This window comes from Aptenodytes forsteri, unplaced genomic scaffold (genome assembly GCF_000699145.1).
Source record: "Aptenodytes forsteri isolate BGI_AS27 unplaced genomic scaffold, ASM69914v1 Scaffold92, whole genome shotgun sequence".
Taxonomy (NCBI): Eukaryota; Metazoa; Chordata; class Aves; order Sphenisciformes; family Spheniscidae; genus Aptenodytes; species Aptenodytes forsteri.
In genome coordinates this window covers 3,670,226-3,697,036 of record NW_008794581.1, presented here as the reverse complement: position 1 = coordinate 3,697,036, position 26,811 = coordinate 3,670,226, and the positions used below count along the sequence as shown (strand labels likewise).

The following is a 26,811-nucleotide window of genomic DNA, read 5'->3' as shown; positions in this document are numbered from 1 at the left end:
CTGCTGCTGCTGCTGCTGCTGCTGCTGCCCGGTTCAAACCGTGTTCAAACTTTGCTTTTTATGCTGTTGATTTCTCCTGCGTTATATTAATTGATGGAACTCACTGTTACAATCGGACACACTTGACCGCGAGATGCGGGACGTAACAATCATTAAGGAGGGAGGGAAATAAGTAGACAAAGAAGCGCGCCTTCTAAGTGAAGGAGGGGGTGCAGCTGCTGAGGGGACCGGGAGTGGGCCCGCTCCGAAAACCACGCTCAGTTTCTCTTTAGGCTGAGGCTCTAGTGCAAGAGGAAACCTAAAGCCAGCCATCAAAAGATGTCACAGCGTGGGCATCACCCTGTAGTAGGTAGGCAGGTAGCAATAAACAAATTGACTCGCGATAAGTCAGAGCACTTCTGCGTATGTTTTTAAATTAATTCCTGTGCGTATGCTTGCTGCACTCCTGAGGAAAAATAGCTTTCTAGGTTTCTGCCTGTGTTCCAGGGAGCCTGGGTGCTCCTGTAGCATGTCCTCACATCATTCCGTACAGATGCTATGCTTATGCTGCACAGCTATGTGTAATTTACTAAAGGCAGCTTCCCTGAAGGTGTCTAAGTGCACATGCTATAATATTTTACAACCCTGTTTCCTCTCTCTGCACAGGCTTGTTTATCTGCTTGCTGTACTCCGTATGTTTTGTATGACCGCATCAACTAGAGCACCCCCAGGCTGTGGAGACTTTCTATTTGGTATTCTTCAGAGTACAAGGAGAAGCAGAAAGTCTGAGGCTGTGCAGTCACTTAAGCCAGTACCCTTCCTAAAAGGAAGGGAGGGAAGGGGCGCACACCTTCCCTTCAGAAACATGTAATGTCTTCTGGAGTTATTTTGCCTTCAGAGCAGTTCCCTTGAACTGTTTTGCTGTGCGACTTCATGAACAACTGGCAGTGAGTTAAAGCAGTATGCTCAAGTGAGTGTTTGGGAAGCTGATGTGCACACCCTTTCGTCAGCAATGTGTCTTTCCTCTGGGTTGATATGACAGTGTAACACTTCCAGGCTTTCCGCATCTTGCTTTCAGTTTTTGGTCTTCTCACTGTTAGGGTTCATGGTGACTTTGAGGGGTGTACAAAAGGCTTCTAGTGTACAGGAAGCAGTAAAAACTACAGCCAGATTTCTTGTGTGGGATTATTGCAGTGTCAGTCATTATTTACCAGTAAAAATGACTTGTTTTATCAGAAATACTTGCAGTCTTTTTCTCGGTACTTGAATTTATGCTGGCATGCCTTTCACAGTGAAAGCCCTCTGCTGAAATCTTTAAGACTGATCTCTGTATTTAGAACTTAATTATATGGTAGTTGTAGTGCCAGTAAGAGGGCAGGGGAGGTGGGACATCGCTATTGAACTCAGCAGGAGCACAGTATAAGAGGGTTTTAAAGTTAGTAATGAATTGACATAGTTGTATCTAAAACCACATTGTGGTAGCCTCTATGTTTCCCAGTTTTTCTTCAGATGAACTGTAGGAATACTGACCGTAACACTTCAGAGGTGAAGTTGCACTGATTTTGCCTTGAGCAGGGAGGGCTGGCTCTTCAATGCTCGGCAGTTGCAACTCTGCATATTATGTGGGAAAAATCGTGTATTTTAAAAAAACATAAAAAGGCAGACTAAGAAAAAAATATCTGGCAAAGGGCTAATGTTTTATTCACTCTTCCCATGCTTCTCTTCTGTCCTCAGAGTGAAAGTAAGGGAAGGGTTATTAGAATTTTGCTTTACAAACTGATATTTGAGATACTCAAAAGTAATACCGCATAAATGTGTTCATTCACAGTCAGTTAATTCTCCCTTACTGTCCTTTTTTATGTAACTAGAGAACAGGAGAGTGCATATGAAAAATACTAATACTAGAATTCTGTGTGAAAATACTACTTTTGAAAATTCTGTTTTCTGTTTAATTTACTGACGTATGTTTGACACTGTGTACTAGCTGTCTAGATGATCTCAAAAAACCTAACCCCTCAACATCAGCAGAATGAAAGAACTCTGAATGAAGTAGGCAAAACTTCCCCACAGGAAGAAGACATTTATGGTGAAACTTTTTCATGAAAGTGTTCAAACTTTGCTTTTTATGCCGTTGATTTCTTCTGCGTTATATTAATTGATGGAACTCACTGTTACAGTCGGACACACTTGACCACGAGATGCGGGATGTAACAATCATTAAGGAGGGAGGGAAATAAGTAGAATGAAAACAGCTTATTTCAGGAAAACGGGCTTCAATAAATGCAGAAAACGGATAGGGGAGAGCCTGTGACTGTCTAAACAGAATAAGTGAAAAGATGTGTAGGACAGTTCATACCTGTACCTTCTCCAACTGTTGAAAGCACGAGTACAAATTTCCCTAATGTGGATGAAGTCTAAGAAGTATAGCAATAAATAAACCTGGCTAAATCATGAGTTTTTAGTGACCTCAAAAGAAAAAACCCTCCATGAATCAGCTTAACTGGCATGGGTGCTGGAAAAATAGAGGAACAAGTAATAACTTGTAAGTGTATTCACAAGATAGTGAGTGAAAACTGATGTGAAATTGTTGGTTTGACAAGATAGGTTCTTTTCAAAATTGTTTTCTCAGTGGACAACACTTCAATGTTTTTTAGACCTTTTTGTTGCAAAATTTAAGACTGTGGATTATGAATTTGCTGTGTGGGTACATAGCAGGTTGGAAACTGTTCTTGGAATAGTCAGAAATGTTACCTGTCAGCCGGAGGGAAGTATCCATAGGGATCCACCAGCTGTCTGTTGAAGTCTAGAACTACTCAAAGTTTTTATTAGCGATTTGGATGAAGAACAAGAAAGTATTCTTCTTAAATTTGCAGGTCAAACTGTACAGAAGGAAACTGGGAGTAGCTGTGAGCATCTTATGGAGGGTCAACTGTCATATAATTCAACGGGGGGATCAGCTGAGGTCATGCCTTGCTTATTTCTAAACAAAGATCATACAATGTAGTGGTTAAAGGGTTCCGAGAACATGGATCTACACAACTGAGAAATATTCTGTAGTGCAGTATGTATTGTATTAGTAGTTATAGATTTCATTTCTGTGTTCTCTTAATTTGGATACTCATTTTCTCCCTCCATTTTCACTTTAAAGACTTCCTCATGAGTATTTGTTGTTATTATTTTAAGATACAGTCTTCCCTGAACCTAGCCAGCCTCTTGCGGCAGTCCCTTGTGACTTTGGGTTCCTTTGATGTAGGAGATTCTATATCCGTTCAATTTCCCCACCACTGGTGACTCATTTCCGCTGTAATTTGTGCTTTTACTTCTGTGGATGGCTATCCTGGTGGTGTCAGCAGACCAAAGACACTAGGTTTGGTCTATTCCAGAGCAGGAAAGTATGCCAGTCCTCCCTGAGGTTTGTATTGCCTTGTGGCTGAGGGTAAGTCAGTTCATTCTATCGCTACCAATCCACTCGCTAGGGAAGTGATCACAGGTGATTACACCCACTGCCTTGGGTGGGGGTAACTGACTTGCTCTCACCTTATAACACTTTTGAAGAGCATCCTGTGCTGGTCACACCAGGACTTGGGGACTTTTAAAACTTGTGAAGAAGTTTAAAGATATGGGATAGGGAAGAAAATTTATTTTAGCCTGTAGAAAATAAAATGTGCACATGCAGAAGAATTCTGAAGCTCAGTTTTTAAAGATGTTAGGAATTTAAAAGTGTGGAGGATAACCATATTGAAGCAGTGCTCTTTTTTGAAGTGTTGGAGAGTGTTATTTGTTGTACATTAGGAAAATCTGCAGCATAGGTAGTTCATATCTTATCCTGCGTCCTAGCCATGTAGAGATCAGTGCAGGGTGGGAACAGCACTGGAAAGAAAATGAGTTGTAGAGGCAGCGTTGTAGAGACACTCAGCTGTTGTGTACAGGTTCCACTGCAAGGTCACTGCAGTGTGTCTGTGCCATGCTTTGCTGTCCTCCGGCTTTGGGGAGGACTGATTAGCTCTAGCACAGTGCCAGGCCTAATGTGCTTTATTGCTTTGTGTTGCACTTGAGCAAAGAAGCTCTTGCAGAAAGAGAGCGCAGAACAGACAGGTGCTGCTTTCCTTTTCATGTGCTAGATGTGGTAGGTCTGTCAGGACCCAGACCTGGGGCTGGGCTTTGTTTCAGACCAGCAGGGAGATCCCACCTTCAGCTAGAGCTGAGGATGGATGGCATAGGTAGTATCTACACCTTCTTGTGCTTCAAGCAAAAGCTGGCTGACAGCTTTCTTTTGGCCTGCCCTGCCTGGTCCTCGACAAGGATTTAGAATAGAAATGCATGGAGCTTATGGTGCAAAGAATCCATGTTTAGTTTCTTTCAGTTGTGAATTGCTCTCCTTTACACTCAGTCCAGAGTCCAGGATGCTCTTGGACCCTGAGGCGTTGCCTACATTAGTAAGGAGCAGTAGGAGCAGATCAGTGGATCCGAGTGGTTGATGTTGAGTTTCCTCACACCTCCATCACATGTGATTCAGAGAGTTTACTTCAGATTAAATTTAGTCTGTTTCCTAGGACTGAATGTCTACAATACATGTAGTTTGAAGTTCTCAAAAAGGTAAAAAAGTGTTAGGTAAATGCTGCAGGTGTGGCCTTCACACTGCATTGGCATCTAACATCCTGTTAATTTTTGAAATGTTTTATAAGTAAGGATTCCTTCTTCAAAAAAGCAAGTTGTGCACACAAACTACTTTGAGGTCCAAATCAGCACGTGGTAAATAGAGGCAGCACAGGATTCACTACAAAACTACACTTGCTTTGAATCACATCACTGCTGTAGACACAGTCTCACAAATACCCTAAAATCTGGGATGGTCCAGGTCAAACTCAAGACGTAGCAACTGTACTCTGAGACCACCATTACATGTTTGTAGTCACAGGAAAGTTGTCTTGCATTCCTGATTTTGACTGCCTGTGAATAATTAGGTTATTAGAAGAAGAGCTAGCAACTTGAATGGATTTCATTGTGGTGTCAATGTGGAGATTTAAACAGTGGTATCAGCTATCAGTGACATGCAAAGGTGCTGATTTTAACAGGTGTTTTGCCTTATTTTAAAAAGGCCTAATGTGTAACGGCAAAAAGATAGGAGCTTGCAAGGATATCATAGTTCCACTGGGTGAATATAGAAAGGATTGGCAGTTTGGAGAGGAAGGGAAGGAAAATGTAAAACTGAGCTGTCTGAGTCTGGTTGTGTTAATTCTCTTGAAAGAGAGAAAATAAACATTGAAAGTCCCTAGACTGTAAGAATAAGAAGTTAGTAGATTCAGTAAAGAAAGTAATTGCTAGAAATAGAAAAGGAGTTAAGAATTTAAGTGTCAAGACAGAGGGGAAAGACCCTGAAAAAGGAACTGTTCTGCCTGCAGGAATATAAAAGAATTTAGAATTAGCGTAGTTACTTTTCTGAAAACATGGACCTTCAGACGCAGTGGGACCGAACGTACATTGTGTAATGTTTATCAGGGACTTTTATTTTCAAGTGGGAAGAAACTATCATCTCCAAAGTCAAGTCAAACCTTCAACACTACGGTGAGGTAGGCTCATTTGGAAGAAGACATGACTCTCTATTTAATGACATTCTGCAAGTAGTATTTTTTACAAGATTACCTTAAAGCGATGACAGTGATTAAATAGTACAACTGCACCATGCCTGTCATGAGAGGTCCAGCATAACTCATTATGAGATGACTCTTCAGTTGCCAGTCCTGAAACTGGATGTGATAGAAGATGGCAATAGACAGTTGAGTAGTGGTGATTGATGACCCATTTCAGTATCTCAGACAAGTATTTCACTAAACAGACTAGATTTATCAATGTAATGCATTTATTTTTCTTACTGTATAACATGCTGTCAGGGCATTGCCATAGCTTTGCTACATGATGAATTGTTCTTGCTGCAGACCATGGAGTGATACTTAAAATGTTCATTTTTTTTAATTATAAAACAAATTCCTCATACAGTTTGTGCATTAATTACAACAAAATATATCTTACAGGAAATAGCTGATTCCATTTTCCATTGAAAATAATTTATAAAGACAATAACCAATTTATTAAAAAAATGCAGGAAGATAAGAGGCACTAAATATTTAAGATCTAGTATATATTTTTTATCTGTTCTAAAGGTTGATTAATAAGCAGCTTATATTTAAACTTTTTCAATATCTTCATTGGTACTGTCATCTGTTGTAATAATTAAGAGTTAAAACGAGCGCTCTGTGAAATACCAGCATATGCAAGCTTTTACAAGAACAGTAGATCAACAACAAGAGGGTAGTTTCTTTAAAAATTACGTATCAGTGCTAAAAGCATGGCTCAAGTTTTAAGGTTCCCTTTGGGGAAACCTGAGGAGACTCAGGTTTGACTTGGTTTGGAGCTGCAGCCTGCCAGGAGCAGTGGGGAAAAAGCCTGAAACATTCTGTATCTATAGGTTTTTATATGTTGCATAAATTCTGTGTTAGGGGGCATACGTGGCCTGAGCCTGTGATGATACGAGCTTTAAGAAGGAAACTGTCAAGTGAAATATGTTTCTCAGTATTCTTGTAAATACCATCTGAAACAAAGGGGGCGTTACCAAGCTTCAGTTGTAAATTTTGTTGCCAATAATTGCGTGTAAGCACTAACTTCTGTGGGAATCCTTTTGTTCATGTGAAATGCCCACTCAGGTTCGTGTAAAAGGCCTGCATCTTGTGAACTCTTTTTCTCCACAAACCAGAAATGTGCAAATAAGAAAGAATCTGTGTAAGGAAAAGATACTAATTGCTCAGTTGCGTGAAACGTGTAGGATGTCCTAAATCTTACTGAATCCAGACTTCAATAGAAATAGATACATTTTTTATGAAAGTTAGAAAAATTTACAATTCTGTTGAGTTAAAGGAATCCTCTGTGATTGTTTTTGTACTGCCTGGTTTTTGTTTTAGATAGTGGCACGTTGCCTTCCTGTGCATCAGAAGTGTGGAGTAGAATTTCTTTTTTTTTCTTTTTTTTCAAAATTTGCTATAAAATAAAATTTTATGTTGAACACTAGACTGAAACATTCCTGTAATGCTTTATAGTGAATAGGATAGAGTGGAAAGAACAACATCTTATTTCCAAATATCTTCTGAGGTTAGAGCTATGGTTTTCTTTTGACTCTGAATATTACCTTTCTCACTAACAGGAATGAAGTCTGAGGAAGAGGCAGAAACTGATTCTGATTGTATGAAGCATTCATAAACTAATTATCAAGTGTGGAAGATAATTTTACAGAATGTTGGTGAACATTAAAAAAGTTTTGCAAGCTAGTTTTTCAAGCATTGGTGGAAAGCCAGTAAACTCGTTTTAGTTTTACATGTCTAGTTTTAAGATACTAAGGAAACACAGAACTTGAATTTTGATTAATGAATATGAAACCAAATTTTAAAAGACTTAATTATTTCGGATACGGAAATAAGTGTATTGAGAAGGTGTTTTTTTCACATAGGGAGTTTTTATCCAGATACCTACTCTCGGGTCCAGTAATAGCTGGCAGTTGCAGGTTTGTCCAGATGGTGGCAACGTTGTTTCAGAAACAGTGCATACTGACAGCTCGCTGAATATTCCTTTCGGGTTTCTCTGACATAGCAGAGAAACCTAGCTCTAAAATAATTGTGTGTATGTGTGTTTGTACAGAAATAAAACTTGCATTGCAGACTGCCAGCTTCCAGGACAGTAATTCTGGAATGACAAAATAGCTTTTCAGTCTGGGTGATGCATTATGCAGCAAAGCAATTACACTGTGAAGAGCTCACTGCAGATTATAAAAGCATTAATATTTGAAAAACAGTGTTTGGGTGCAGTGATATTGTTTTCCTTCAGCTGCCAGAAGTGAATTGACAACAGGCATGGTATGTTAATCTTGCTGACTTGAAAACCAGGAATAGCAATAAGTAGTCATATGGACAGGCAGTAACTTGCACGTTATCTGTTACTATGGCCAGGTTTGATCTTCAGTGTGTATATTGATAGTAAACCGAGATGCTGATCGTGTTGAATTTTGCCTGCCAGTATTAAGTTTTATATGCTGTACATTTGTTACTTTTAATTATTGTGGTTTTGGTTTGAGAACCCGTTTTGATTCTTTCAGTAGAGGTGGAGGGGGGTGTGTGTGTGTGTGATGATTTTGAGGTTTTTTTTGAGGTCTGTTTGATGGCTAAAAATCAGGTAGTAAAAAATATACATTTTTAATTTTCTTGTTTTAATAGCTTTCTTTTTACTGTCTATAGAGAAAGAAGTAAAGTGCTGGACAGATACATGTTTTCAATAGCTGGAAAAATCATACTCGATTTTGTTAATCCAGCTGACTTAAACAGCTGTCACCTGCAGGGTTCAGAAAAGCAGCCCTTTTGTGTAGTTGTTACAAGCGTATTTCATTAGGCATGTCTTTTCTAAGAGTTAAAATAACTATAGGGTACCTGTGCTGTCTTGATGAAATTCCTTGTGCTTTGTTTTCCTGCCTGTATATTAAAAAGTGGTGTGACTCACCACTACATCCTTCCATTTTAAGTTAGCACAGGTGAGCCTGTTTTGGGTTCACGGTGGCAGGAGGAGGAGGACAGCTGTCCCAGAAATAGAGCTTATAAACTGTCAGCAGTCTTGTCCATGTTTCATCCTTGGAACATGATCACTAGAGCTATGAGTGTTGCAAACATGATCGTTATATCAATCAGGATTGTCGGCATATCATCATACCTGCTTTATGGCTAAATTCTGTTGCTTTTAGTTTCATTATCCTGAAGTACAAGAAGAATTCAACTTACTTTTCTGGTTCAAAAGGAGGGAAAAAATCAGTCATTAATATATATAAGAACAAATCACCTACTCTCTATAAAGCTTTAGGGTTTGAAATTGTACTGGCAAAATAAAGAACAGGTTTAATATATAGAAGAGACTTGAAGTGTGTCTGTAGCTGCTACAGGAAACTTTTTCTAATATGTCTGTATAATTAATTTCAGCTCATTATTTATATGAATATTGATTAACAAGATTATAAATACTGTCCAAATGCTTTGTTCATTGTGATTGTCATGTGAAAATTTTCAATGTCCACTTTTACCGGTACCTTATTTGGTATATCTTTTTAGAAATGGTTTATTACTGTAAAATAAGACTAGAAAGAAAATTAAAGCATTTAAATAAAAGTGGAGGAGCTACATTATTATTTTAAAAAAGAAGATAGAACAGAAGGGTAAAGAGCTGAACAAAAGAGTGCAGTTGAGAAACTGTAGTAAAAGAGAGGTTAAATAAAAGGAGCTGAGGAAGGTTGGCATGCTACCCTGTGGGTCACTGTAACCTTTTCAGTTTCTCCTGAAGAACAGAGAAGGTGGTAAGGAATTAGGTTTGACTTCTGCTTTGTACAATAAGGTTTTTGTGTTCTTTATAGATCTTTAAAATACCAAATAATGTTTCTGTCATAAGAGGCTTGGTAGTTTTAAGGTCAGATTTACGGAGATAAGAACTGCTTTGCTTTGAGGAGAGGGAAGAATCGGTTTCATGCTCTGCCTCTGGGTGCAGGAGTTGCACAGAAAGGAGGAACACTTAAAAATGAGTGTGATAGGTTGAGGAAATGGAATGGTGAAATAGGGAGGTAAGATCCTAGTTTCTAGGTATCCATTATGTATGGCCATGTGCATATGAAACACCCTTCTTGAAATGAAGGACTAATTTGACTAGCTTCCTATGTCTAGATGATCTGGAGGCACCATCAAGGGGAATTGCAATCAGTATGAATTTTGCTTCTGATCAGGAGAGGCCAAAGGAAGGATGCATTCTGGCAGACTTCTGCAGGTGGTAGTCAGTGCTGTAGGAATTGAAAATGTCACAAGCTTTGGAACTCATGAAGCACGTGGGTTGATTGATCTTTTGTACCTGTAAGAGGGATATTGAACTCAGGGATGAGGAAAAGTTGGTCCACTGAACTACAACCAGAAAGGTAGAATGGAAAGATACATAGCATTATGCAGCAGGATGACCGCTGCAATGCCTGAGGAGTACCCTAGAGATACTAGTCACAGCAGAGTTTAATCTGGCAGAACTAATGTCCTTGAAAGGGGGTCACATCCAGTCACTGATATGCAGTGAGAAAGTGAAAATGGATGTCAGTGAGAGTGGCATCACCTCAGCCAAAAATGTTATTGATTGTTAAGGTTAATAGAGAGAATGGGGGAGCACAATTATACAAGGAGCACAATTATACAAGGGTCCATTGCTTGCATGCAATTAGTATTTGTACAGAGGTATTGTTTGGAAGCATATTGGAAGAAAATGCCTGTTTGGCAAATAGGTGCCTCTACATCTAGTAGCCTGTCTACATTGGCTTGAGTTTTATTTCAGTCTTGCAGCAGAACTTTCTGTGACGCAGAATTTCCAAACACCATAGTTTTCTAAGCAACTTAGACTTCCCAGACCCTCAACAGTAGCTATACATTCCCATCAGTCATTTATTTGCTTCTCTGTAAGATGAAGGCAAAAAGGTCCAGGGCATAATTGAGGCTTTTCTTCCAGTGATATAGAGTAATTGTTTCTTTTCTACTGAGGAATCTTAAATTAAGATGATCTAACAAGGCAGCTTAGAATAGCAGAACACTACCAGTGTTTCCCAGCCTCACAGTCCTGCCCACTCCTTTTTCAGCCTTATCCATAAACAGTATTCATATTTTTTCTCCTTTTTGCTTAGTATATAGCAGTGACTCATTAGTATGGTCAAGAATGCTTAAATTTAACAGTTGTAACAGGAAGATACTATGTAGTGAAGAAATTAAGATAAATTAATTGAGCTCAGTTGCTCCTTCATATTTTGTTGTGTAGAAAATTAAATGTATCTCCCACCCCCATTTGGTCAGAAATATTATTTATCAAGTTTTGCCGTCTGGATCAGGATGCACCACCCCAAAAGCTGATAGCAGCCAAGATGAGGTTCTGCCTGAAGCGGGTGAGGAATTCATTCAGGAGCATAGTTCATGTTTGTTTGGTATAAAGATTAATCACGTAGGTTGATAATGAAATTTACTACTGCACTTTTAAACTTAAGTGAGCTGAACTGTTGGTATTGTTTCTCTGAATGTATGAAGCATAAGAGAGGAACTGAACATCTTTTTAATTCAGCGTCATCAGTACAATAAACTGGCATTCAGAGAAGACTGCCGGCTGCTTCTGCAGACTGGGTGATTAGGAATTGAGCAGGGGGGAAATAAAGTTCCCAGTCATGCAGAGTGGCAAAATCTGTGGCTTCCAGTAGGATTGCAGGCAGTTATCTCAAGCAGATGCGTCCAGCAACAGGGTACTAAAGGAATGCTTTTTTTGCTCCCATGACCAAACTGATCACAGAAGATATAAATTTTTTTTTTTAAGAAATGTCAAGAAATTTGGAATGCACAGCTTACAGTAACAGTGTGTGTGTGGAAAAAAACATGGGCAATTTAAAAAGACCTTGCAATTTGAAAGAACTTCAAGGGTAGTTGCTTAAGATAAGCCACATTTTTGGCAGTTCTTGTGAGGATGTCATGCCGTAGTTCTGTCTGCTTGGTCCCTGGATCACTACTTCACTTTAGGTCATCTTGCATCAGGTATTGTCTCGTTGGTGGTCCTGTGCCCTTACTCAACGTGGTCCTTGCTACTACTTTTTTGGACCAGCATGGGGCCAGGGCACAGTGAGTTCAGTGTTAGCTTAATTTGTTTGTATCTAGCAGCTTTTCTTGTTTCCCTATCAACAAGCATTCATTCTGTGTTGAAAGAAATGAAAAAAAAAAAGATAAGTTTAGTGATGAAGAGCTTCATGCTATACAAGAGCTGTGAAAGGTTCAGGTCGAGCAAGAGAGAGAAGCCTCAGAGTTGGTTATTACCAGGAGACTCTGCAAAGACTGTTTCAAAATTATGGCTGAAAGAAGTGTTACAGTTGTCTGTTTAGCCATCAGATCTTGCCTACTTGTACTGGAGAAGTGATAACTTTTTCTAATATACTAGCTAGAAATTGAAATATTGAATGCTGATTGGTATAATCATCACAGTATTAAAATGACTAAATATTATTTTAAGCTTCAGATGAACTGATCTTCTAGAAGCTTTAAAAAAGTTTGTCCTGATTTAAACGACCTCTAATTGTGGGACTATGAATGTTTCAGTTAGTGATATGACTTTCATAAGTGGATGTAATATATCTTTTTCTATTTTTTGTCAGTGAAGAAATGTTAGTTAATAAGTGATGACTTGATTATGGCCAGACCCATCTGTTATGCTTTCTCTTTTACTACATCAGATTATTAAAAAACAGATTTTGAGTGTTTTTCCTTAAGAAATGAGAAGAAACTTATTCTGTTGAAGTCAATGACAGAATGTCTGTTGTCTTCCAGAATTTCACCTCCCTTTTTGCCATTCTTGCAAAATACCTACTGAGAGAGTTCTGTATGTAAATGTCTATTTAATCTAGTTCATGTGGCATGTGTTGGCGTTTAAACTGATTTAAAAACACGAACTGTAAATACTTGATCTAAGCAGTATGCTAGAAACACTGGACTCTAACATTGCTGAAAAATAACCTCTTCATGGTTTCCATTTTGTGTGAAACTACTTGGCTATAGTAAAATTGACATCCAGGTTTATTTCCATGATAAAGTAAATATCTGATCTGAGAGTTAGTAGAAGCTAGTATTTCTGTCAAAAAAAGGCAGAGCAGTCCTTTTCCTTCGTCGGGCTGCTCATGTCTACCTTCTAATGCTGGCCTCTCCCTCTTTCTCATTACAAGTGTTTGTAATGTACTAGATCTGTCATCTCCGTAACCTAGTGCGCTTCCTTTTTTCAGCAAGAGTAGTTACTTGGTCTGGTTCATGGCACAAGCTGTGCAAGTGCAACAGTGTAAGGGAGCAAAAAGCACCCGGCGATGAGAACAAGACTGGTCTGCTACTTTCAGTGGCTCTTCTAGCTTGAAATGCTAGTTGAACTGCTAATCCAGGTTCACTGTGGAGTAATTCTAGTAATTCTAAAGAGTCAAGGGCTGCACTGTTCATTTTTACCTATCTGGTAAGTAAGTGGAGATTTGCAAAGTACTGGTATTGTTTTTCTTAGCTCATATTTGTAATAGCATTGAGAACTTTGCCACTGGGCAAAGAACTTTCTCATCTTTCCATCTTATACAAAGCAAACTTCTGAATTAAACCTAGTATAATGATTATAAAATAATAAAAAAAGTTTTAGAAATAAGTTGTGGTTATTATCTTATCTGGCTGGGGTATTATTTTCTTTTTACTTGGTGTAATAGTTTTGTATCTTTAAGAATTTCTTCAGATGAAACAGATACATTTGTCCATGCTATTAAAACATACCTGATGTAAGTGTATGGATATTTCCTCATTTAAAAAAAGAAAAGTTTGCTTAGTCCATTCCTGATTTGAGAACCAGGAATACAGTATCCATAAGCTAGTCATGACATTGCTTCAATGTGATGCACCAAAATTTCCTAGGTTGTTCTTGAAATAATTAAGTGGGAAAACGACAGGTAGTTTATGAAATCAGCTGGTTTTGTGAAATTTCTGTCATCTCAGGTCAAAAAGACATGTTGTGTAAGCAGTTTCTGAGCCAGAGCTGGAAAATGGACAGCTCCTGGATTTGGGTCTGACCCAGATATGTAATAGTATGGGATAAAGTCCAGAAAACTGGAGCCAGGATCTCTTGTGAACCTGAAGGTGAAGTGAGGTTGACTCAGTTGATTCCCATAAGTTTGCTGTTGCTGAAAGGGAGAGAATCTTGTTCTTTCTTTATCTTCTCTCCCTCAAGCTGGCAGTGGCACTCATGAGACCAGCTGCTGTGCCAGTTTAACTCAACACAGTAGAAAAAGGTGGGCAAGTGGTTCCATGAGCTATGAAGCTAGGACTAAGGAGGAAAGTAGAACCTTTGAGCTAAAAGTAGGGTGGGAGGTTGGTGACTATGGGTGGGGGAACCCAAGAGACTTGCCAGTGGAACACATCCCATCTTAGGTAATCCTAGAAAAACACTGAAGATTACACATGAGATTCTGATTTTTGTTTTGTGTTAGAACAAAACATGGATCTTTTATATGAGAAAGAAGTGGTAGTACTTGCTGAAATACGAAGTTTAGTGTGATTTGTTGTTATGATCACAGATTTTTGGCAGATATGTTAAACACTTTTCCAGTCCTGGAAGAAGCCATTTAACCCTGTCACCAGAAGAGAAGATTGCCAAATTGAGCATTTTAACAGACTTTCTATAAAGTTTCTGTCAGTGGAATCTCTACTAATATTTGACTTACCTTCAGCTGGAACGAAGGTCTGTATGGTCTGCGCAGGTCCCGTATGATGGTAAAGCTTCTGAGGAGCAACTTGTCAGTGCCAGGCCAGGGCTTTCCTCTGAGAGGGGGAAGGAGGTATGAAGGCCCAGTTTCTTTGGAGGTCATATTAATTTTTAGGCTTTTGCAACAACCGCAGTACTCCTGAGTGTGATTAACTCTGTCACTCTGTCCTCTGAAACAGGAATATAGGCAGACTCTCAAAGAGGAATCGTTGATTGTCTAGTTTCTGCTGTTCCAATGTGCAACAAGGCAGTTCTGTACAGCCCATAACTCTGACCTAGTCTCTTCTGTGTCCTTTGGGTGATCACATCTTCACCTCAGTAAAAGAAAGGTGGCTATTCCAAATCAGAGTTAGAGGCCTTGGATGCCTAACCACAACAGCCTACCAAAATAGCTTCAATGTACCAGAAAACCAGCAAGAAATGTGCTAGTTGCCTAAGTCACATAGTTGCACGGCAGTGGTTGTATATTTGGTATTTTGCTTTAATAACATTCAGGCAGCTGGTGAGCAGACAGTTCAAATAAGGAGCAAACGTGGGTCACCCAAGCACCTTGGAGCCAGTTACAGTCATGTCTATGGAAGAAAGAGAGCTTCAACCAGTAACACATCCTGACCTCCCTCCTGAGTGACAGCTGGCTATCTGGTTTTTACAAATTGTGACTCTGTATGTCTCTAAGCTTGTAGTAAGCTTATGTGTAGTAACCTTTTGTATGAAGAATAGTCATCAAACTATCTTGTAGTAATGCATTTTTAAATTATTAAAGTACATAAGAAATCAGGACTTCTAATACTTTTAATATGGATTACTATCTCATGACCCAAAAAAGACTCTGCATTGAATTTTATCACATGGTTCCATAGCTATAAATATTGTTAGTTTACCATGGGAGTCACCTTTTCACAACTAGTGTAATTCTGGAGGAGGGATGGAGAAGGGGCAAACACCCATGTGTACTACCCAAGGGAAGATGGAGATGTCTAAGATACTATTGTGTTGGATGTCCACATGTAAAGAATGATCTAAGTTTTCACCCTGGAGGCCTGCTGCTATGAAAATCTTGCTGCAATGGATCGTGGGCTTTACCATGAAGAACGGTAGGAAGACACAGCTGCACTTTCCTGAATTTCCCACCTTGCCACCCTCTCAGATAAGGAGAGGAATGAATCAGCCGGTGGGTGAAAATGGAAGCTGATTGTCAAGGATTTGTGTTAGTTATTCCTTGCTAGAATTTATGAATCTGTTCTGATGGAAAAACTGTTGTGTTGAATGATTTTTTTGGCTCAAAGCATTTCCAAAATCTGCAGCTTGAAAAAGTTGATTTGAATTGTCCTTGTTTAAAAGTTTGGAATAGCAAGAAGTTTATATATTAATTGATTGTTTCAGACTGCTTACCAACATCCACATACTTTTACTTACCATGCAAGTTGAATACATTCAGTAATCTGGCTTGGGACAAATTTTTACAGCTTGGTTGCTACCCTTTAAAAGGGGATGTAATAGAAATGCTGGTACAATCAAGACAGGCTCCTTTGTCTTGATTACCAGAGGTAGTGATTAAAATTCATCAACTTGCAGACTCTGGCCTTTTTTGAGCTGAAAGGGATTGTCTTCTCTTCCTCAAGTGTTCTTGGATCCTTGTAGATGTATTACCCTGGGTGCAGAGTTCACAAAGGAAATCTTTCTGTAGTAGGAAGGTATGGCGTAACGTGAAGTAGGAGTACAACTAACTAAATGTAAATGGAGAATTAAGTGGAAATAAATCTTGTGAGCTAGAAGATAAGAAACTGATAATCTGTGATAGTTGTACAGTGGAAGCCAAAGGCAAATTCGATGTGATGCTTTATTCTGTTCAGATGTATAAAGTGCAAATGCAGGCCCTCTTTATAGATGTGTGAGCTGAGGAAATAAATTTTACCTACCTTTCTTTAAAAATGTTCTTGTTTGTTTTTCTTCTGTTGGCAGGCATGTCCTGAGACCAGGTATGGCTTCAGTGGCTGGCTTCCTGGCTGGCTAGGCAGAATATATGTATTAAACAGTCTAGACGAAATATTGTTAGGCATTACTTAATGCTAAAATTACAGCTACCAGGTCGTATGTTCTGCATATTGATCAGGTGTGGATTTATGTAGGCTGCTAAGTGGATTATAGGCATCTTTACTCTTACGCTGACGTTGCTCAGTGTAATGCAATAGGAGTGATGATTCCTGGTCATTGTTTCTGGCACCCCCTTTACTGTATCTTTCTCTCTTCAAGTGTTTTAAAAAAAAGTTAGGAAATCTCAAATATTTCATTTCTTCTGTACTACAGTTTCATTATCTGTAGAGACCTGTTTTCTTTCTCCCATATTCTACCAAACAAATGTTAAAAAGAAGCACCTCTTTCTGAAACTGGAATAATACAGAAGAATTACATTAGGAGGAAAATGAAGTTAAGTTGCTGCGTGGCGAAATGTGTTTGTTTATATACAGTTATTTCAAATTGTTGACCTTATAGGAGGAAAACACCCTGCTGTAAAACTATTTCAAAATTTGCTGTAGTTATGGGCAAAGAACAAGAGCCATCTCTATAGTTTTATGTTATCTTCCCGGCTATTGCAGCACTATTTCTCCCATCCATGTTGTTTAAATTTATTTTCAGGTATTGCTCTTTTTATTATTAAGTGTATTACGCTTATGAGCCATAAACCATAGTCTTGCATCTCTGAGTACCTGCTTAGTGATTCAGACAGAAGGATAGTCTTTATCCAAAGTGTATCAAGTTGATGCATAAGAAAAGGTACTCTAGATAAATATGGATAGTAATGGTCATCCTCAGTAGCAAAAATGCAGTCTGAGTAGCTGAAGTTTTTGTTTTATACTTCATGGCAAAATAGAAGGTAGAGGAAAATTTTGAAATTAATTTGTGGATATTAATGGAGATCTCCTGTCTAGCCAAGGAGGCAGAAAATAAATTTAGGTTGATTGATACAGACCCGTATGTGATAGGAGTCAACCTGTGTCAGGCTATAGAAAGACAGAGGAGAAGGGGACAGTTTGCAGAGGAGTTTGAAAATGAAGTAGCTTGTAGCCAAAGTGAAAAACAGAGATCCTGTGGAGGGTCTAAAGACAGAATTGAAGTGCTCGCAGTTTCTGACTAGAAAAGCAATCTTTGCAGCAGTATTATAAATTCATGAGTAGGGTAGGATGCATATGCCAAGTCAAGAGAAAATGATGTCATAGTAACTGAGCCTGGATGACAGATTTAGCAGTGTGGAAAATCAGGAAATTTTATTGAAAAAGCCTTACACAGAAAGAACCTATACGTTTGAGAGAGAGCCTGAGTATAGGGACAAGAGAGCTCCAATTATAAAACAATACCAGAAAGAAAGAAGAGTGATGACATTCTTCATCATGATTGTGGGGGAAGGAAGGAGGAGAAGATCTGTTTTAGACATGCTGATTTTAATATAAAGATCAGGCATCTATTTGGAGGTGTCAGAGAGAGAGAGGTATCTTAAGGCAGAAGGAGGCAAGTCTTGAAATTCTTAGAAGAGAAGAATTTGGTTTTGTGTATTAGATGGGTGAACCCTGATAGTAAACTCAAAACAGCTATGGAGAGTGCTTAGCAGTAATTTGTATCGGAAACAAGAGTGAGAGATTGGCATTAGGCTGTGGCATTCTGTACTATGAAATACTTGTCTGAAGAATGTTTGTGTTGCAAAGATTGCAGTGTTTCCAGAGATGAAATACAGAAAGAGAAGAGGGGATCAAGGACAGCCAGTGCCATGAGGCAGTAGCCTTGTAAGTATTGCAAGAAAATTATTAGTTACATATTTCTGAGAGCAGCTGTTAGAACAATTGCTGCAAACCCTGTAGTGCACTGGAGCTTTCTAGCTCATCTTGCTGTTCAAAATGCTGACACACCAGAAAAAGCTGGAAGCCAATGAAGTAGCGTAATAGAGAAAATGTAACTATAGCAAGAAAGGTTATGGTGGGTTTTTTTGAAAGCAGTATTGTTGACAGACTATATAGAGGAAGTAAAATGAAAAAACAAACAAGTATACATTGGAGATAAGGTGAGAGAGGACAAGGACTTGGATCAGATCAGAGATTTTCCTTTGTAGTGAATATAGTTAGAAAGACATGGATTTAGAGAAACTGAAAAGGTAAAAAAAGCACTTTTCAGTGGAAGCTTAAATGTTGGATGGTGATTGGTATTTAGGGTTTAGTCCATTTATAACAGTCCATTTATAAGTGCTGTTTGAAGCAATAAAACAATGCAGAGGAGGGGAAGAGAACAGAAATGTATATGAATTTTAGATTTAGGAGAGTCTTACCCTGCAGAGGCAGAGGTGGTGTTTTTTTTTTCCCTCCACCAAATATGGAACGTGTATTTTTTCTCACATTAATGCACTGTGCATTAATGCCTATTGTTTCTTCAACATTTAGTTTGAAGTATTGCATAAATGTATAATGTGATATAATAATGTCAGTCTAATCTCTGCAGCATTCAATTCATTGTTTTGGGGATGGTGCACCTGCTTCTTAGAAGGGACTAGCTTTCAGCTTAATTTGAATTATATTTTAAGTATTGGTCCAGTTAATAAAACCCGAGAAATTCCATCTGTTCAACTGTCATGTAGAAGAATGTTTTGTCTCTGAAGCACATTATCGTATCTAAAATTGACAGTATAATCTGTTGTTTTTTTTAATTTTGTGCCACTTCCCCAGTTGTCTCTTGGTACAGTTTTGATTAAAAAGAATTAATTCTGTACTTAAAACCAACCTGTCTCAAATTATGAGATTTTTTTTTCTGTCATTTCTGTGGCACTGCAGTGGCCAGGCAAGTTATGATATGTATGCAGTATTCACTAGATTTTCCACTTACTTCCCCTTCATACCCTCAACCTGTGAAGAGTATAGCAACCACTGTGCTTAATTTTAGTAACAATTCACAAGTAGCAATAACATTTTACCCCTTTATGGATACCCTGCTCATCTGTAGCTGGCATACCACTATTAGCTGTGTGTGCTCCTTTATCTCAGGGTAGCTTCCCAAGGCAAGTTCCATGGCTTGCCTTTTGTCGTGCTGAAGGAGCTCACAGATGACGAAGCCAATATTTCTGTGAATTTAGATAATTTTGCATTCTCGGATCAAAGTTTCTAATTTACTGAATATTGCTTTATTGTGAGCCTTTTCAAAAGAGGTTCAAATTTATTTCTGAAGAGTTATTGGCAGACTTGAACTCTTACTTTATGTTACTGTAGTGAAAGTTCACACAGTAGGTTAAATCATAATATCACTATTTAATATTTTTACAGTGTTAGCACTTTAAAATTATGTTACCTTGAAATCTTATGTAATAGAAGACTTCATAACATTGAAACTGTTTATAGGAGCTAATTTCTAGGCAAGAGTTGATAGTCTGCATGAATAGGATGGCAAGCACTTGGACTGACACTGGCATAATGGGGTTCTGATGCATTTTGTAAGTGAGGGAGTGGGATACAGCAATTCTGAAATGTTTCTGTAACTTATTGAGCCATTTCAGCTGCTTTCTCTGAAATTCTGTGAGATGAGGTTCAAGAATGCATTGACTCTGTTTTTGAGCCTGTGACGAGATATGTACCTGTAGTCCAACTAAATGAACTAAACTGGTGGGAAAAGATGGAAGAATGAGCTAAGTAAAAAATGGTGACATTGCTCATTAGGAAAAGATACAGCATAAGGAAGTTGGCCAAAATATTAAAGAGGAACCTGGAGCTGGCTCAAAAGGAAAGATGCTATTGGGTGCATCTGAAGATTGGCGTAAGTGTGGATGAGTAATAAATTGCTGACGATGAATGAGAACTAAAGCACAGTAATGCTCTGTAGAGAAGAAGAACCTGCAACTTGTTATAAAATGGGAGAGAGAATGCAAAATATATTTAAAGTGCACAATAGAAACTGCAGATTAGAATATTTGGATTAGTTTATTTTAAGTATGAGAAACATTAAAGACCTAACATAGTATGTGTGCATCTGACAAGCAACAAAAAAATGGACTAAAATGAAAGTAATTGGTAGTTTCCTCTGTATCAATATTGATAAGTATTTAGATAGTATACCTAAAAGATGTTTAATAGGTGCTAAAGAAAATAGAATGGAGAAAAAAAACTATTAAAAGGCACCTTGTCCGATGAATGTATGGGTTATGGTGTTGAATTAGTCTGACATTTCAGTTATGGCTGTATCATACATGGGACATCCTGATGTGAAGTGTTTGTATAGCTACCCTTTCCATGGCCAGCTTCCAAAAAATAGGGTGGATCTTCCATCCCTCACTCTTTTGCTGTCCCCAACGTGTGGAAAGCCTTGGATGGAAGAATCTGTACAAGGAAGTCCCAAATTTCTGTTTTTCTATAGTTTTTCATCAGGGCAGTACTCTGAGCCGGCTATTTGTGATGCAGTTTACAAGAGCAATTCCATTTAGAGAGCCTTTAACATCTCTGTGTGCATTGTTGACTGCCAAATTCTATGAGACTCCTGCACTCCAGGGAGGGAAGTTTGTGTAGAGGAGATGCGCTGTCATTTGAAGCAACTGTGAAACAGTTTTGTGGTGGTGGTTTGTGTTTTCTCTCCATTAAGAGAAAATAGGAGAATAACAGAAAGGTGTTTGGACTAATCTTTGAAGTAGCAAGTGAAAGAAAGACAGGTTTATGAAACAACCATTGAAACTTCTCCTACTTTTAGGAGGGATTAGGAATGCAGTTGTAAATATTGATGAGCACAGAAGGCTAGGATTTGATGGCAGATACCTAAAAATTAAGTTTAGTGTTTGTCTTCTTCCTGTTACATCAAAGCTGTTCAGAACTCCCATGTTGTGCACACAGCCTATTTGGGATTTTTTTAATGATTATAAATCTTATTGTTGATATCTCATTGGTGGAAAATATTTGAAAATGAGACTTAATGTGTAGTATCACAGAAAAAGGATATGTGCCTGATTATGTATTAACTAGCATGGCCTCACTCCAGATGAGGCTTTTAAGGCTATCATAGATAATGATATTGGATATCACTGAGTAACATGATTATTTATATTGTTTTGCGAAGGCTGCAACAGTTCTGGAACGCAAGCTTTTACAGAAACATGCACACAAATTAATATTATACTGAGAACTATTTTTGAGAGACTGGAGATTGACCATGTTTTCTTTTAAAGGATAAATCTTGTGTATATTGGGGTGATGCAATGTTATTATAGATGACATTATCCAAGCAATGCCTATAGAATTCTAGAAATGTTTCAGTCTTTTTCCTGAGGAATAAAACAAGCACTTCCATTCACCTTTTAATTTCACTAGGGCTTTACTTGGTTAATATGACAATTTTTGTCTATGGATCCAGCAGCTGATGGAAGCACTCTTATTCTGTTTCCTCCTCCCCTATGGGCAACGGAAAAGGAGAGGCCATTGAAAGAAATAAAAGCGGAAGGGAGATGAAAACGCAAGCACATAAGAACCAAGCTGTGTCCAAAAGGAAAGATAGTTTTCAAGTTCGAATCATAGAATCATTTAAGTTGGAAAAGACCTTTAAGATCATCAAGTCCAACCATTAACCTAGCACTGCCAAGTCCACCACTAAACCATGTCCCTAAGTGCCACATCTACACATCTTTCAAATACCTCCGGGGATGGTGACTCCACCACTTCCCTGGGCAGCCTGGTCCAGTGCTTTATAACCCTTTCAGTGAAGAAGTTGTAATGTTGTTTCTTTTTCTCCATTCTTGCTAGTGTCCAAGTGCTTTTCCACAAGCTCTTCCTGAGAGCATTCAAGTACAAGGATATCCCACTGGACAGCTTGCTGCTGTTGCAGTGTTAAGCTGTTCTCTCTGTATCACTCCCATGTTTCCTTGTTAACATGCCATAAATGATGGAGACCATGTAGAAAGCTTGAAAGTTAATGTTCCCAGAGAGGGCATCTCCTTTATGCCATATGGTGAATTAACTGACAGTCCTGCAAATAATGTAGTTTTAACCAGTGTTTATTTTCTGTTTTGAAAACTATTTATTATTTGCATTACAAGGCTTGGTTAAACTTCATGTCAATTTTTAAGACGGCATTTTTAGAGTTTTGTAAGTGGAATGATTACCTTACTTAGAGATTGTCATGTTACAAAATACCTTTAATGAGAAAGTAATTGACAGAGCGAAATCAAGCCCTTTTGTTTATTTTTATTATTCACTTCACTTTTGGCTTTGCCCACTTAAAATAGTGTCAATGATTATGCTGTATTTTAAAACAAAAATCAGCTTCACAAGGTGGTAGTGCTACCAACCTTTCTAAGCAAAACCTTGTTAGATGTCTTGCCATTTACAAACTTTTCCAGTTGCCTTAGGAAGAAGATGAGAAAAAGGAAATCTTCATGAACTTCTGCGCATGTGTGTGCGAGAGGTGTTATTAAATTAAAAGCAAAGCTAAATCAACTGTTTAATATTATTGGCTATTGAGTAGAAAAGCCAAGGAAAATATTGTGGTGACATTTTAGCCATGATCGTTAAGAGATGAGCAGGGCAAGGTTTGTAGGTGGAAGGCAGTATTTTTATTAAAACAACCAATTACATTTTCAGAAAAAATAAACAGGCCAACTTTTGAGCCCAGAAACATATCTTCAGTTCTGAGTCAGAAGTTGAGTATTTCAATCATAAATATGTGAGTTTGGGGGCATCTGGAAGGAGGCCAATACAATCTGCAGGTGGTGTACCTTAATGCCATAAAAATTACAATTTTTGTTTATTTGTAATACTTGTGACAACTTGCCAAAATGCAAGTTTAGTGTCATCCTAGGCTTACCTGACTTGTGACGTTACTGCTTGATGCATTTTTTTATATCCACAGATGACTGAATTCCCCTACTAATACAACTTTTTACATAACACAAAATTCTAAAACTGTTTCACTCAGGACTAGGGCTCTTTTCAAGTGCATAAGTTTACTGTTCTTGTTAAACATATATATGTAATTGATATGCTAACGACTTTCAAGGTTGTATTGGAAGGAAAAAAAGAAATCACACTTGTTTAGTAGCTGTAACTATGGTGCCAGAAGATGGCACTGAAGAAATATGTAGCACATCTTAGATTTTGTGGGATTGCATTTGTTGGATTTGTACTACAGTGAGTTTTCTTTTGTGCAGCTCTGTGTTGCTTATTAACACTGTTTTCAATTTTCATTTTCTTGCCTAAGTTTTAAAGTACGTTGGTGTTTTCAGTTTGGGTAGGAAGCCTGGAAGTTGGCATGTTGGAGTCCACACAGAAATTGGAAAATTCTGCACTTTCATGTGTTAGATGGCAGTTTAATCAGCTCCCTTTGGAAGTGCTTCAACACTCTGCACTTTAATAAAGCATCATGGCCTAGAACTTGAAAGGTACGGATAAAATGGAAGTAATTGCTTTAGAGAAATAGAGGTGAGGTTTTGAAATAATGTGAGACAAAGCTAAACCCTAAAACTGAACAGGAACAAGTGCTCATTGATGGCGTATTAGTACAGTTAGGATGGATTCTTGGTGCCTGTCCTTCACATATATTACAGTGAGATCTATCAGTAGTACTCTGGATATTTTGAGAAATAGAACCAGATTTTCTTGTTATGCCTCCCTTCCTTTCTGGCAGGCTCCACAGATAAATGTAACCGAATAGTGCAATATTCAAGCAGCTGTTATAATGAAAGCTATTCTAATACATTCAGCTATTATAATACAATCTTGCCATCTACTCTAGCAGAATCTGTAGCTATACTCAGATGCTAAAACTTGTGACTGGAAACTGTGTGTGTGTTACAGAACACCTGCTTTACTATATAAAATTACTGGCATTACAGAAGAGATTGGTGTGTGCTTTTGTTTTGCTGTTAAAGCTAATAAATATATGACCATGTGAAACCAAAATAAAGTCCTTGCATTATTTGATTTGGGATGTTGTGACTTAGTGAAGCAAAACCAGAGATCTGTTGAAATAACGTTTTGAGCAAACTTGGGTTTTTTTTGTCATGCTGAGCAGGGAACTTGCATTCTAGTAATAGCGAGTTTATAAGGGTCAGTTTAATAAGTGTGGTTTAAAAGGGAGCCCAGTAGTTTTGTCTGAGTGACTTGCCCCTCTGACCTGCTTATTTGCCAGAGCATAAGATTTCACCTGACTCTAGTGTAGGTCCCCTCTGCAGCTGCAGGCCAGCATTCTCTCCTTGGGCCTTTTTTTGAGACAAACTGGATTTTCTACATAGACTAGTTCTCTCATATGTTGTTTGTTTTTTTTTTTTTTAATAAGTAGGTCATATTTACATGAAATTGAACCAGATTTTTGGGAAATTGTACAGATCAGTTTGTTTTGAGAGTTTGGAAATACAATCAACTCTCAGGTCATTCCAGTTCACACAAAAGAGAATTCAATGCAGATAACCAAGAGCGGGTGGAGGGGCTTGACTAAAGAAATGCTGTAGTGGCACATTAAGAGTGATAAAACCTCAGTACATTGAAAGTCTTCTGTAAGGGAATTATTCTGTAGCTGCTCATTTCTAGGTTTCTTTCCTCATTCTGAGAATTAACTGAAGGTTTGGTGTAAAAAAAGAAGATGCCCTATTGAATTCTTCTGTAAACTGAAAGACAGTCTTGTGGTTTGGAATAATGGTATTTGTATTGAAACATCCAAAACAGAATAATTCTTTTCAGTGTTAGTAAAGTACATTCAGTAAGCCCTCCACCTACCCCACCCCAGTTATTTATCCCTGGAGAGGAGAAAACAAATAGAAAAACAGCCAGTTTTTAACTACATGAATAGATATATTGTCTTTATCAGTGAATTTCTCTTTGTGAATGGTATTTTTATATATGGAAAGGAGGTGAGGAGAATATGTAGTCAACAGACCATTTAGTTTGCTTGCAAATAGAAGTGGTATTGTTTTACATATTTCATGTTAGTGTCTACAGAAGTGAGAAACAAATATTTTTCTAAAGCAAAATACTTGAGCTGCTATAATATACCTGATAGGCTGTGTGTGCTTTCTAAGCTACTGTAAGAAACAGTAATTGAATCAGAAATTGTATTTTGCTTTACTGTATTCAGAGAACAGCTAACTGTTCAAAACTGTTTGAACTAAAAGTTGAAATTGAAACTAAAAGTTTCAATTTTAGTCATTTATGTATATATTTTCTCATTTCTGTCAACATTTAATGTAAGTCAAGATTTAGAAGAAACAAACTGTCTCTGTGAACTGAACTTCCTGTCCTTGAATATTGCACCATTTTGACACTATAGGAAATTCTTTAAGTTTTATTGCAGCTAATTTCTGGGGTTTTATCACTGCAAAATACTGTAAAATGAATAGCGGGTTCAAATAACTGATTTGAGAGCATTTAGAATATATTGAAGGCCTTTCTATCTTATTCTACTATTAAAAAGAATAGAAAATGTAATTTATTTTTATGTAAAAAACCAGGTCATTTTTCAATGGTTGTTATTTAACCCTTTCAATGTTAGAGATAATGAGGGGGAAAATTACCTGTCTCAAGCTGGTAGGCACTGTACCTGGGCTAGCTCTATTTTAGTGCAGCTCAAATTCTAACATGAGAAAATTGCAGAAATTTACAATTCAAAGTGTGTTTCATCAGGGAGAAATCCACAGATTGTTTTGACACTCAGTTAGAAATTCAGCATGAAGATGGACATCTCGTGAAATTTGCAGCTGCTGATTGAATTTATATTTCCATAAAGGCCATCAACAGTAGCAGCCTGCAGGGGAAGTGGGGGAAAAATGACAAAAATTGTGAGGCTAGCATTTTTTCCTCAGCCTTATAGTAGCAAATTACTTATAATAAGGTCCTACACTGACCAGGATTAAAGAAAAATATAGGCAGCCAGAAGGGGATGATTTCTCAGTTTAATTGATTTGAACTAAAAATGTCTGAACTTGGTATTTAAATATATGTTTAGTCATCTGTACAGTATGTAAAATGCAACTGCAAATCAAAAGTGTCCTTAAATTGAAAAATAAGACTCTTACTGGTAATTATAGAAGGTTTATCATACGAGTAATTTGATTTTATAATAAATTCTCAGGATAGAAAATGAATGATATCGAAATGTGCAAAAGTAGGTTGTCTTTATTAGGGGTGAAAATCTCATCTCATCTCTGGCAGTGCTCCCTCTCATTCATTCACACACACAGATAGGAGAGGATGTGCAAGATCTGCATATGTTTTTTTTCTGAGTAACAACTCTCATTACGTTGATAATTTAAAAAGCAAACATGCATTCACAAAAACAAGTCCATGTTGTCAAAACAATTAGCAAGAAATGTCATTGAGACAAATAGTATAATAAAATTGAACAGATTTATCTTTTGTTTAGAAGGTTTTGTATATTACCGTCTGTTTATGTTTTCATGGAAGGAATGGGCAGGGGAAGGTTAAATATTTTTGAAGTGTCTTCTTTTTTGATAGAAGCAGAATCATTATTATCATC

At 37.8% G+C, this 26,811-nt stretch overlaps 1 protein-coding gene across 2 annotated transcripts in view; it reads left to right on the top strand.

Moving 5' to 3' along the window:
* The first annotated feature begins 676 nt into the window (after nucleotides 1–676).
* NDUFAF2 (NADH:ubiquinone oxidoreductase complex assembly factor 2) overlaps nucleotides 677–26,811 on the top strand; it is a 65,748-nt gene continuing 39,613 nt past the window's right edge. The window contains exon 1 of one of the 2 annotated variants that reach the window (XM_019470267.1): nucleotides 677–731. In XM_019470267.1, the coding sequence (XP_019325812.1) occupies nucleotides 683–731 (49 nt within the window). In that variant the 5' untranslated portion in view covers nucleotides 677–682. Of the gene's footprint in view, nucleotides 732–907; nucleotides 927–26,811 lie in introns of those variants that run through there. The other variant, XM_019470268.1, reaches the window with a different exon arrangement.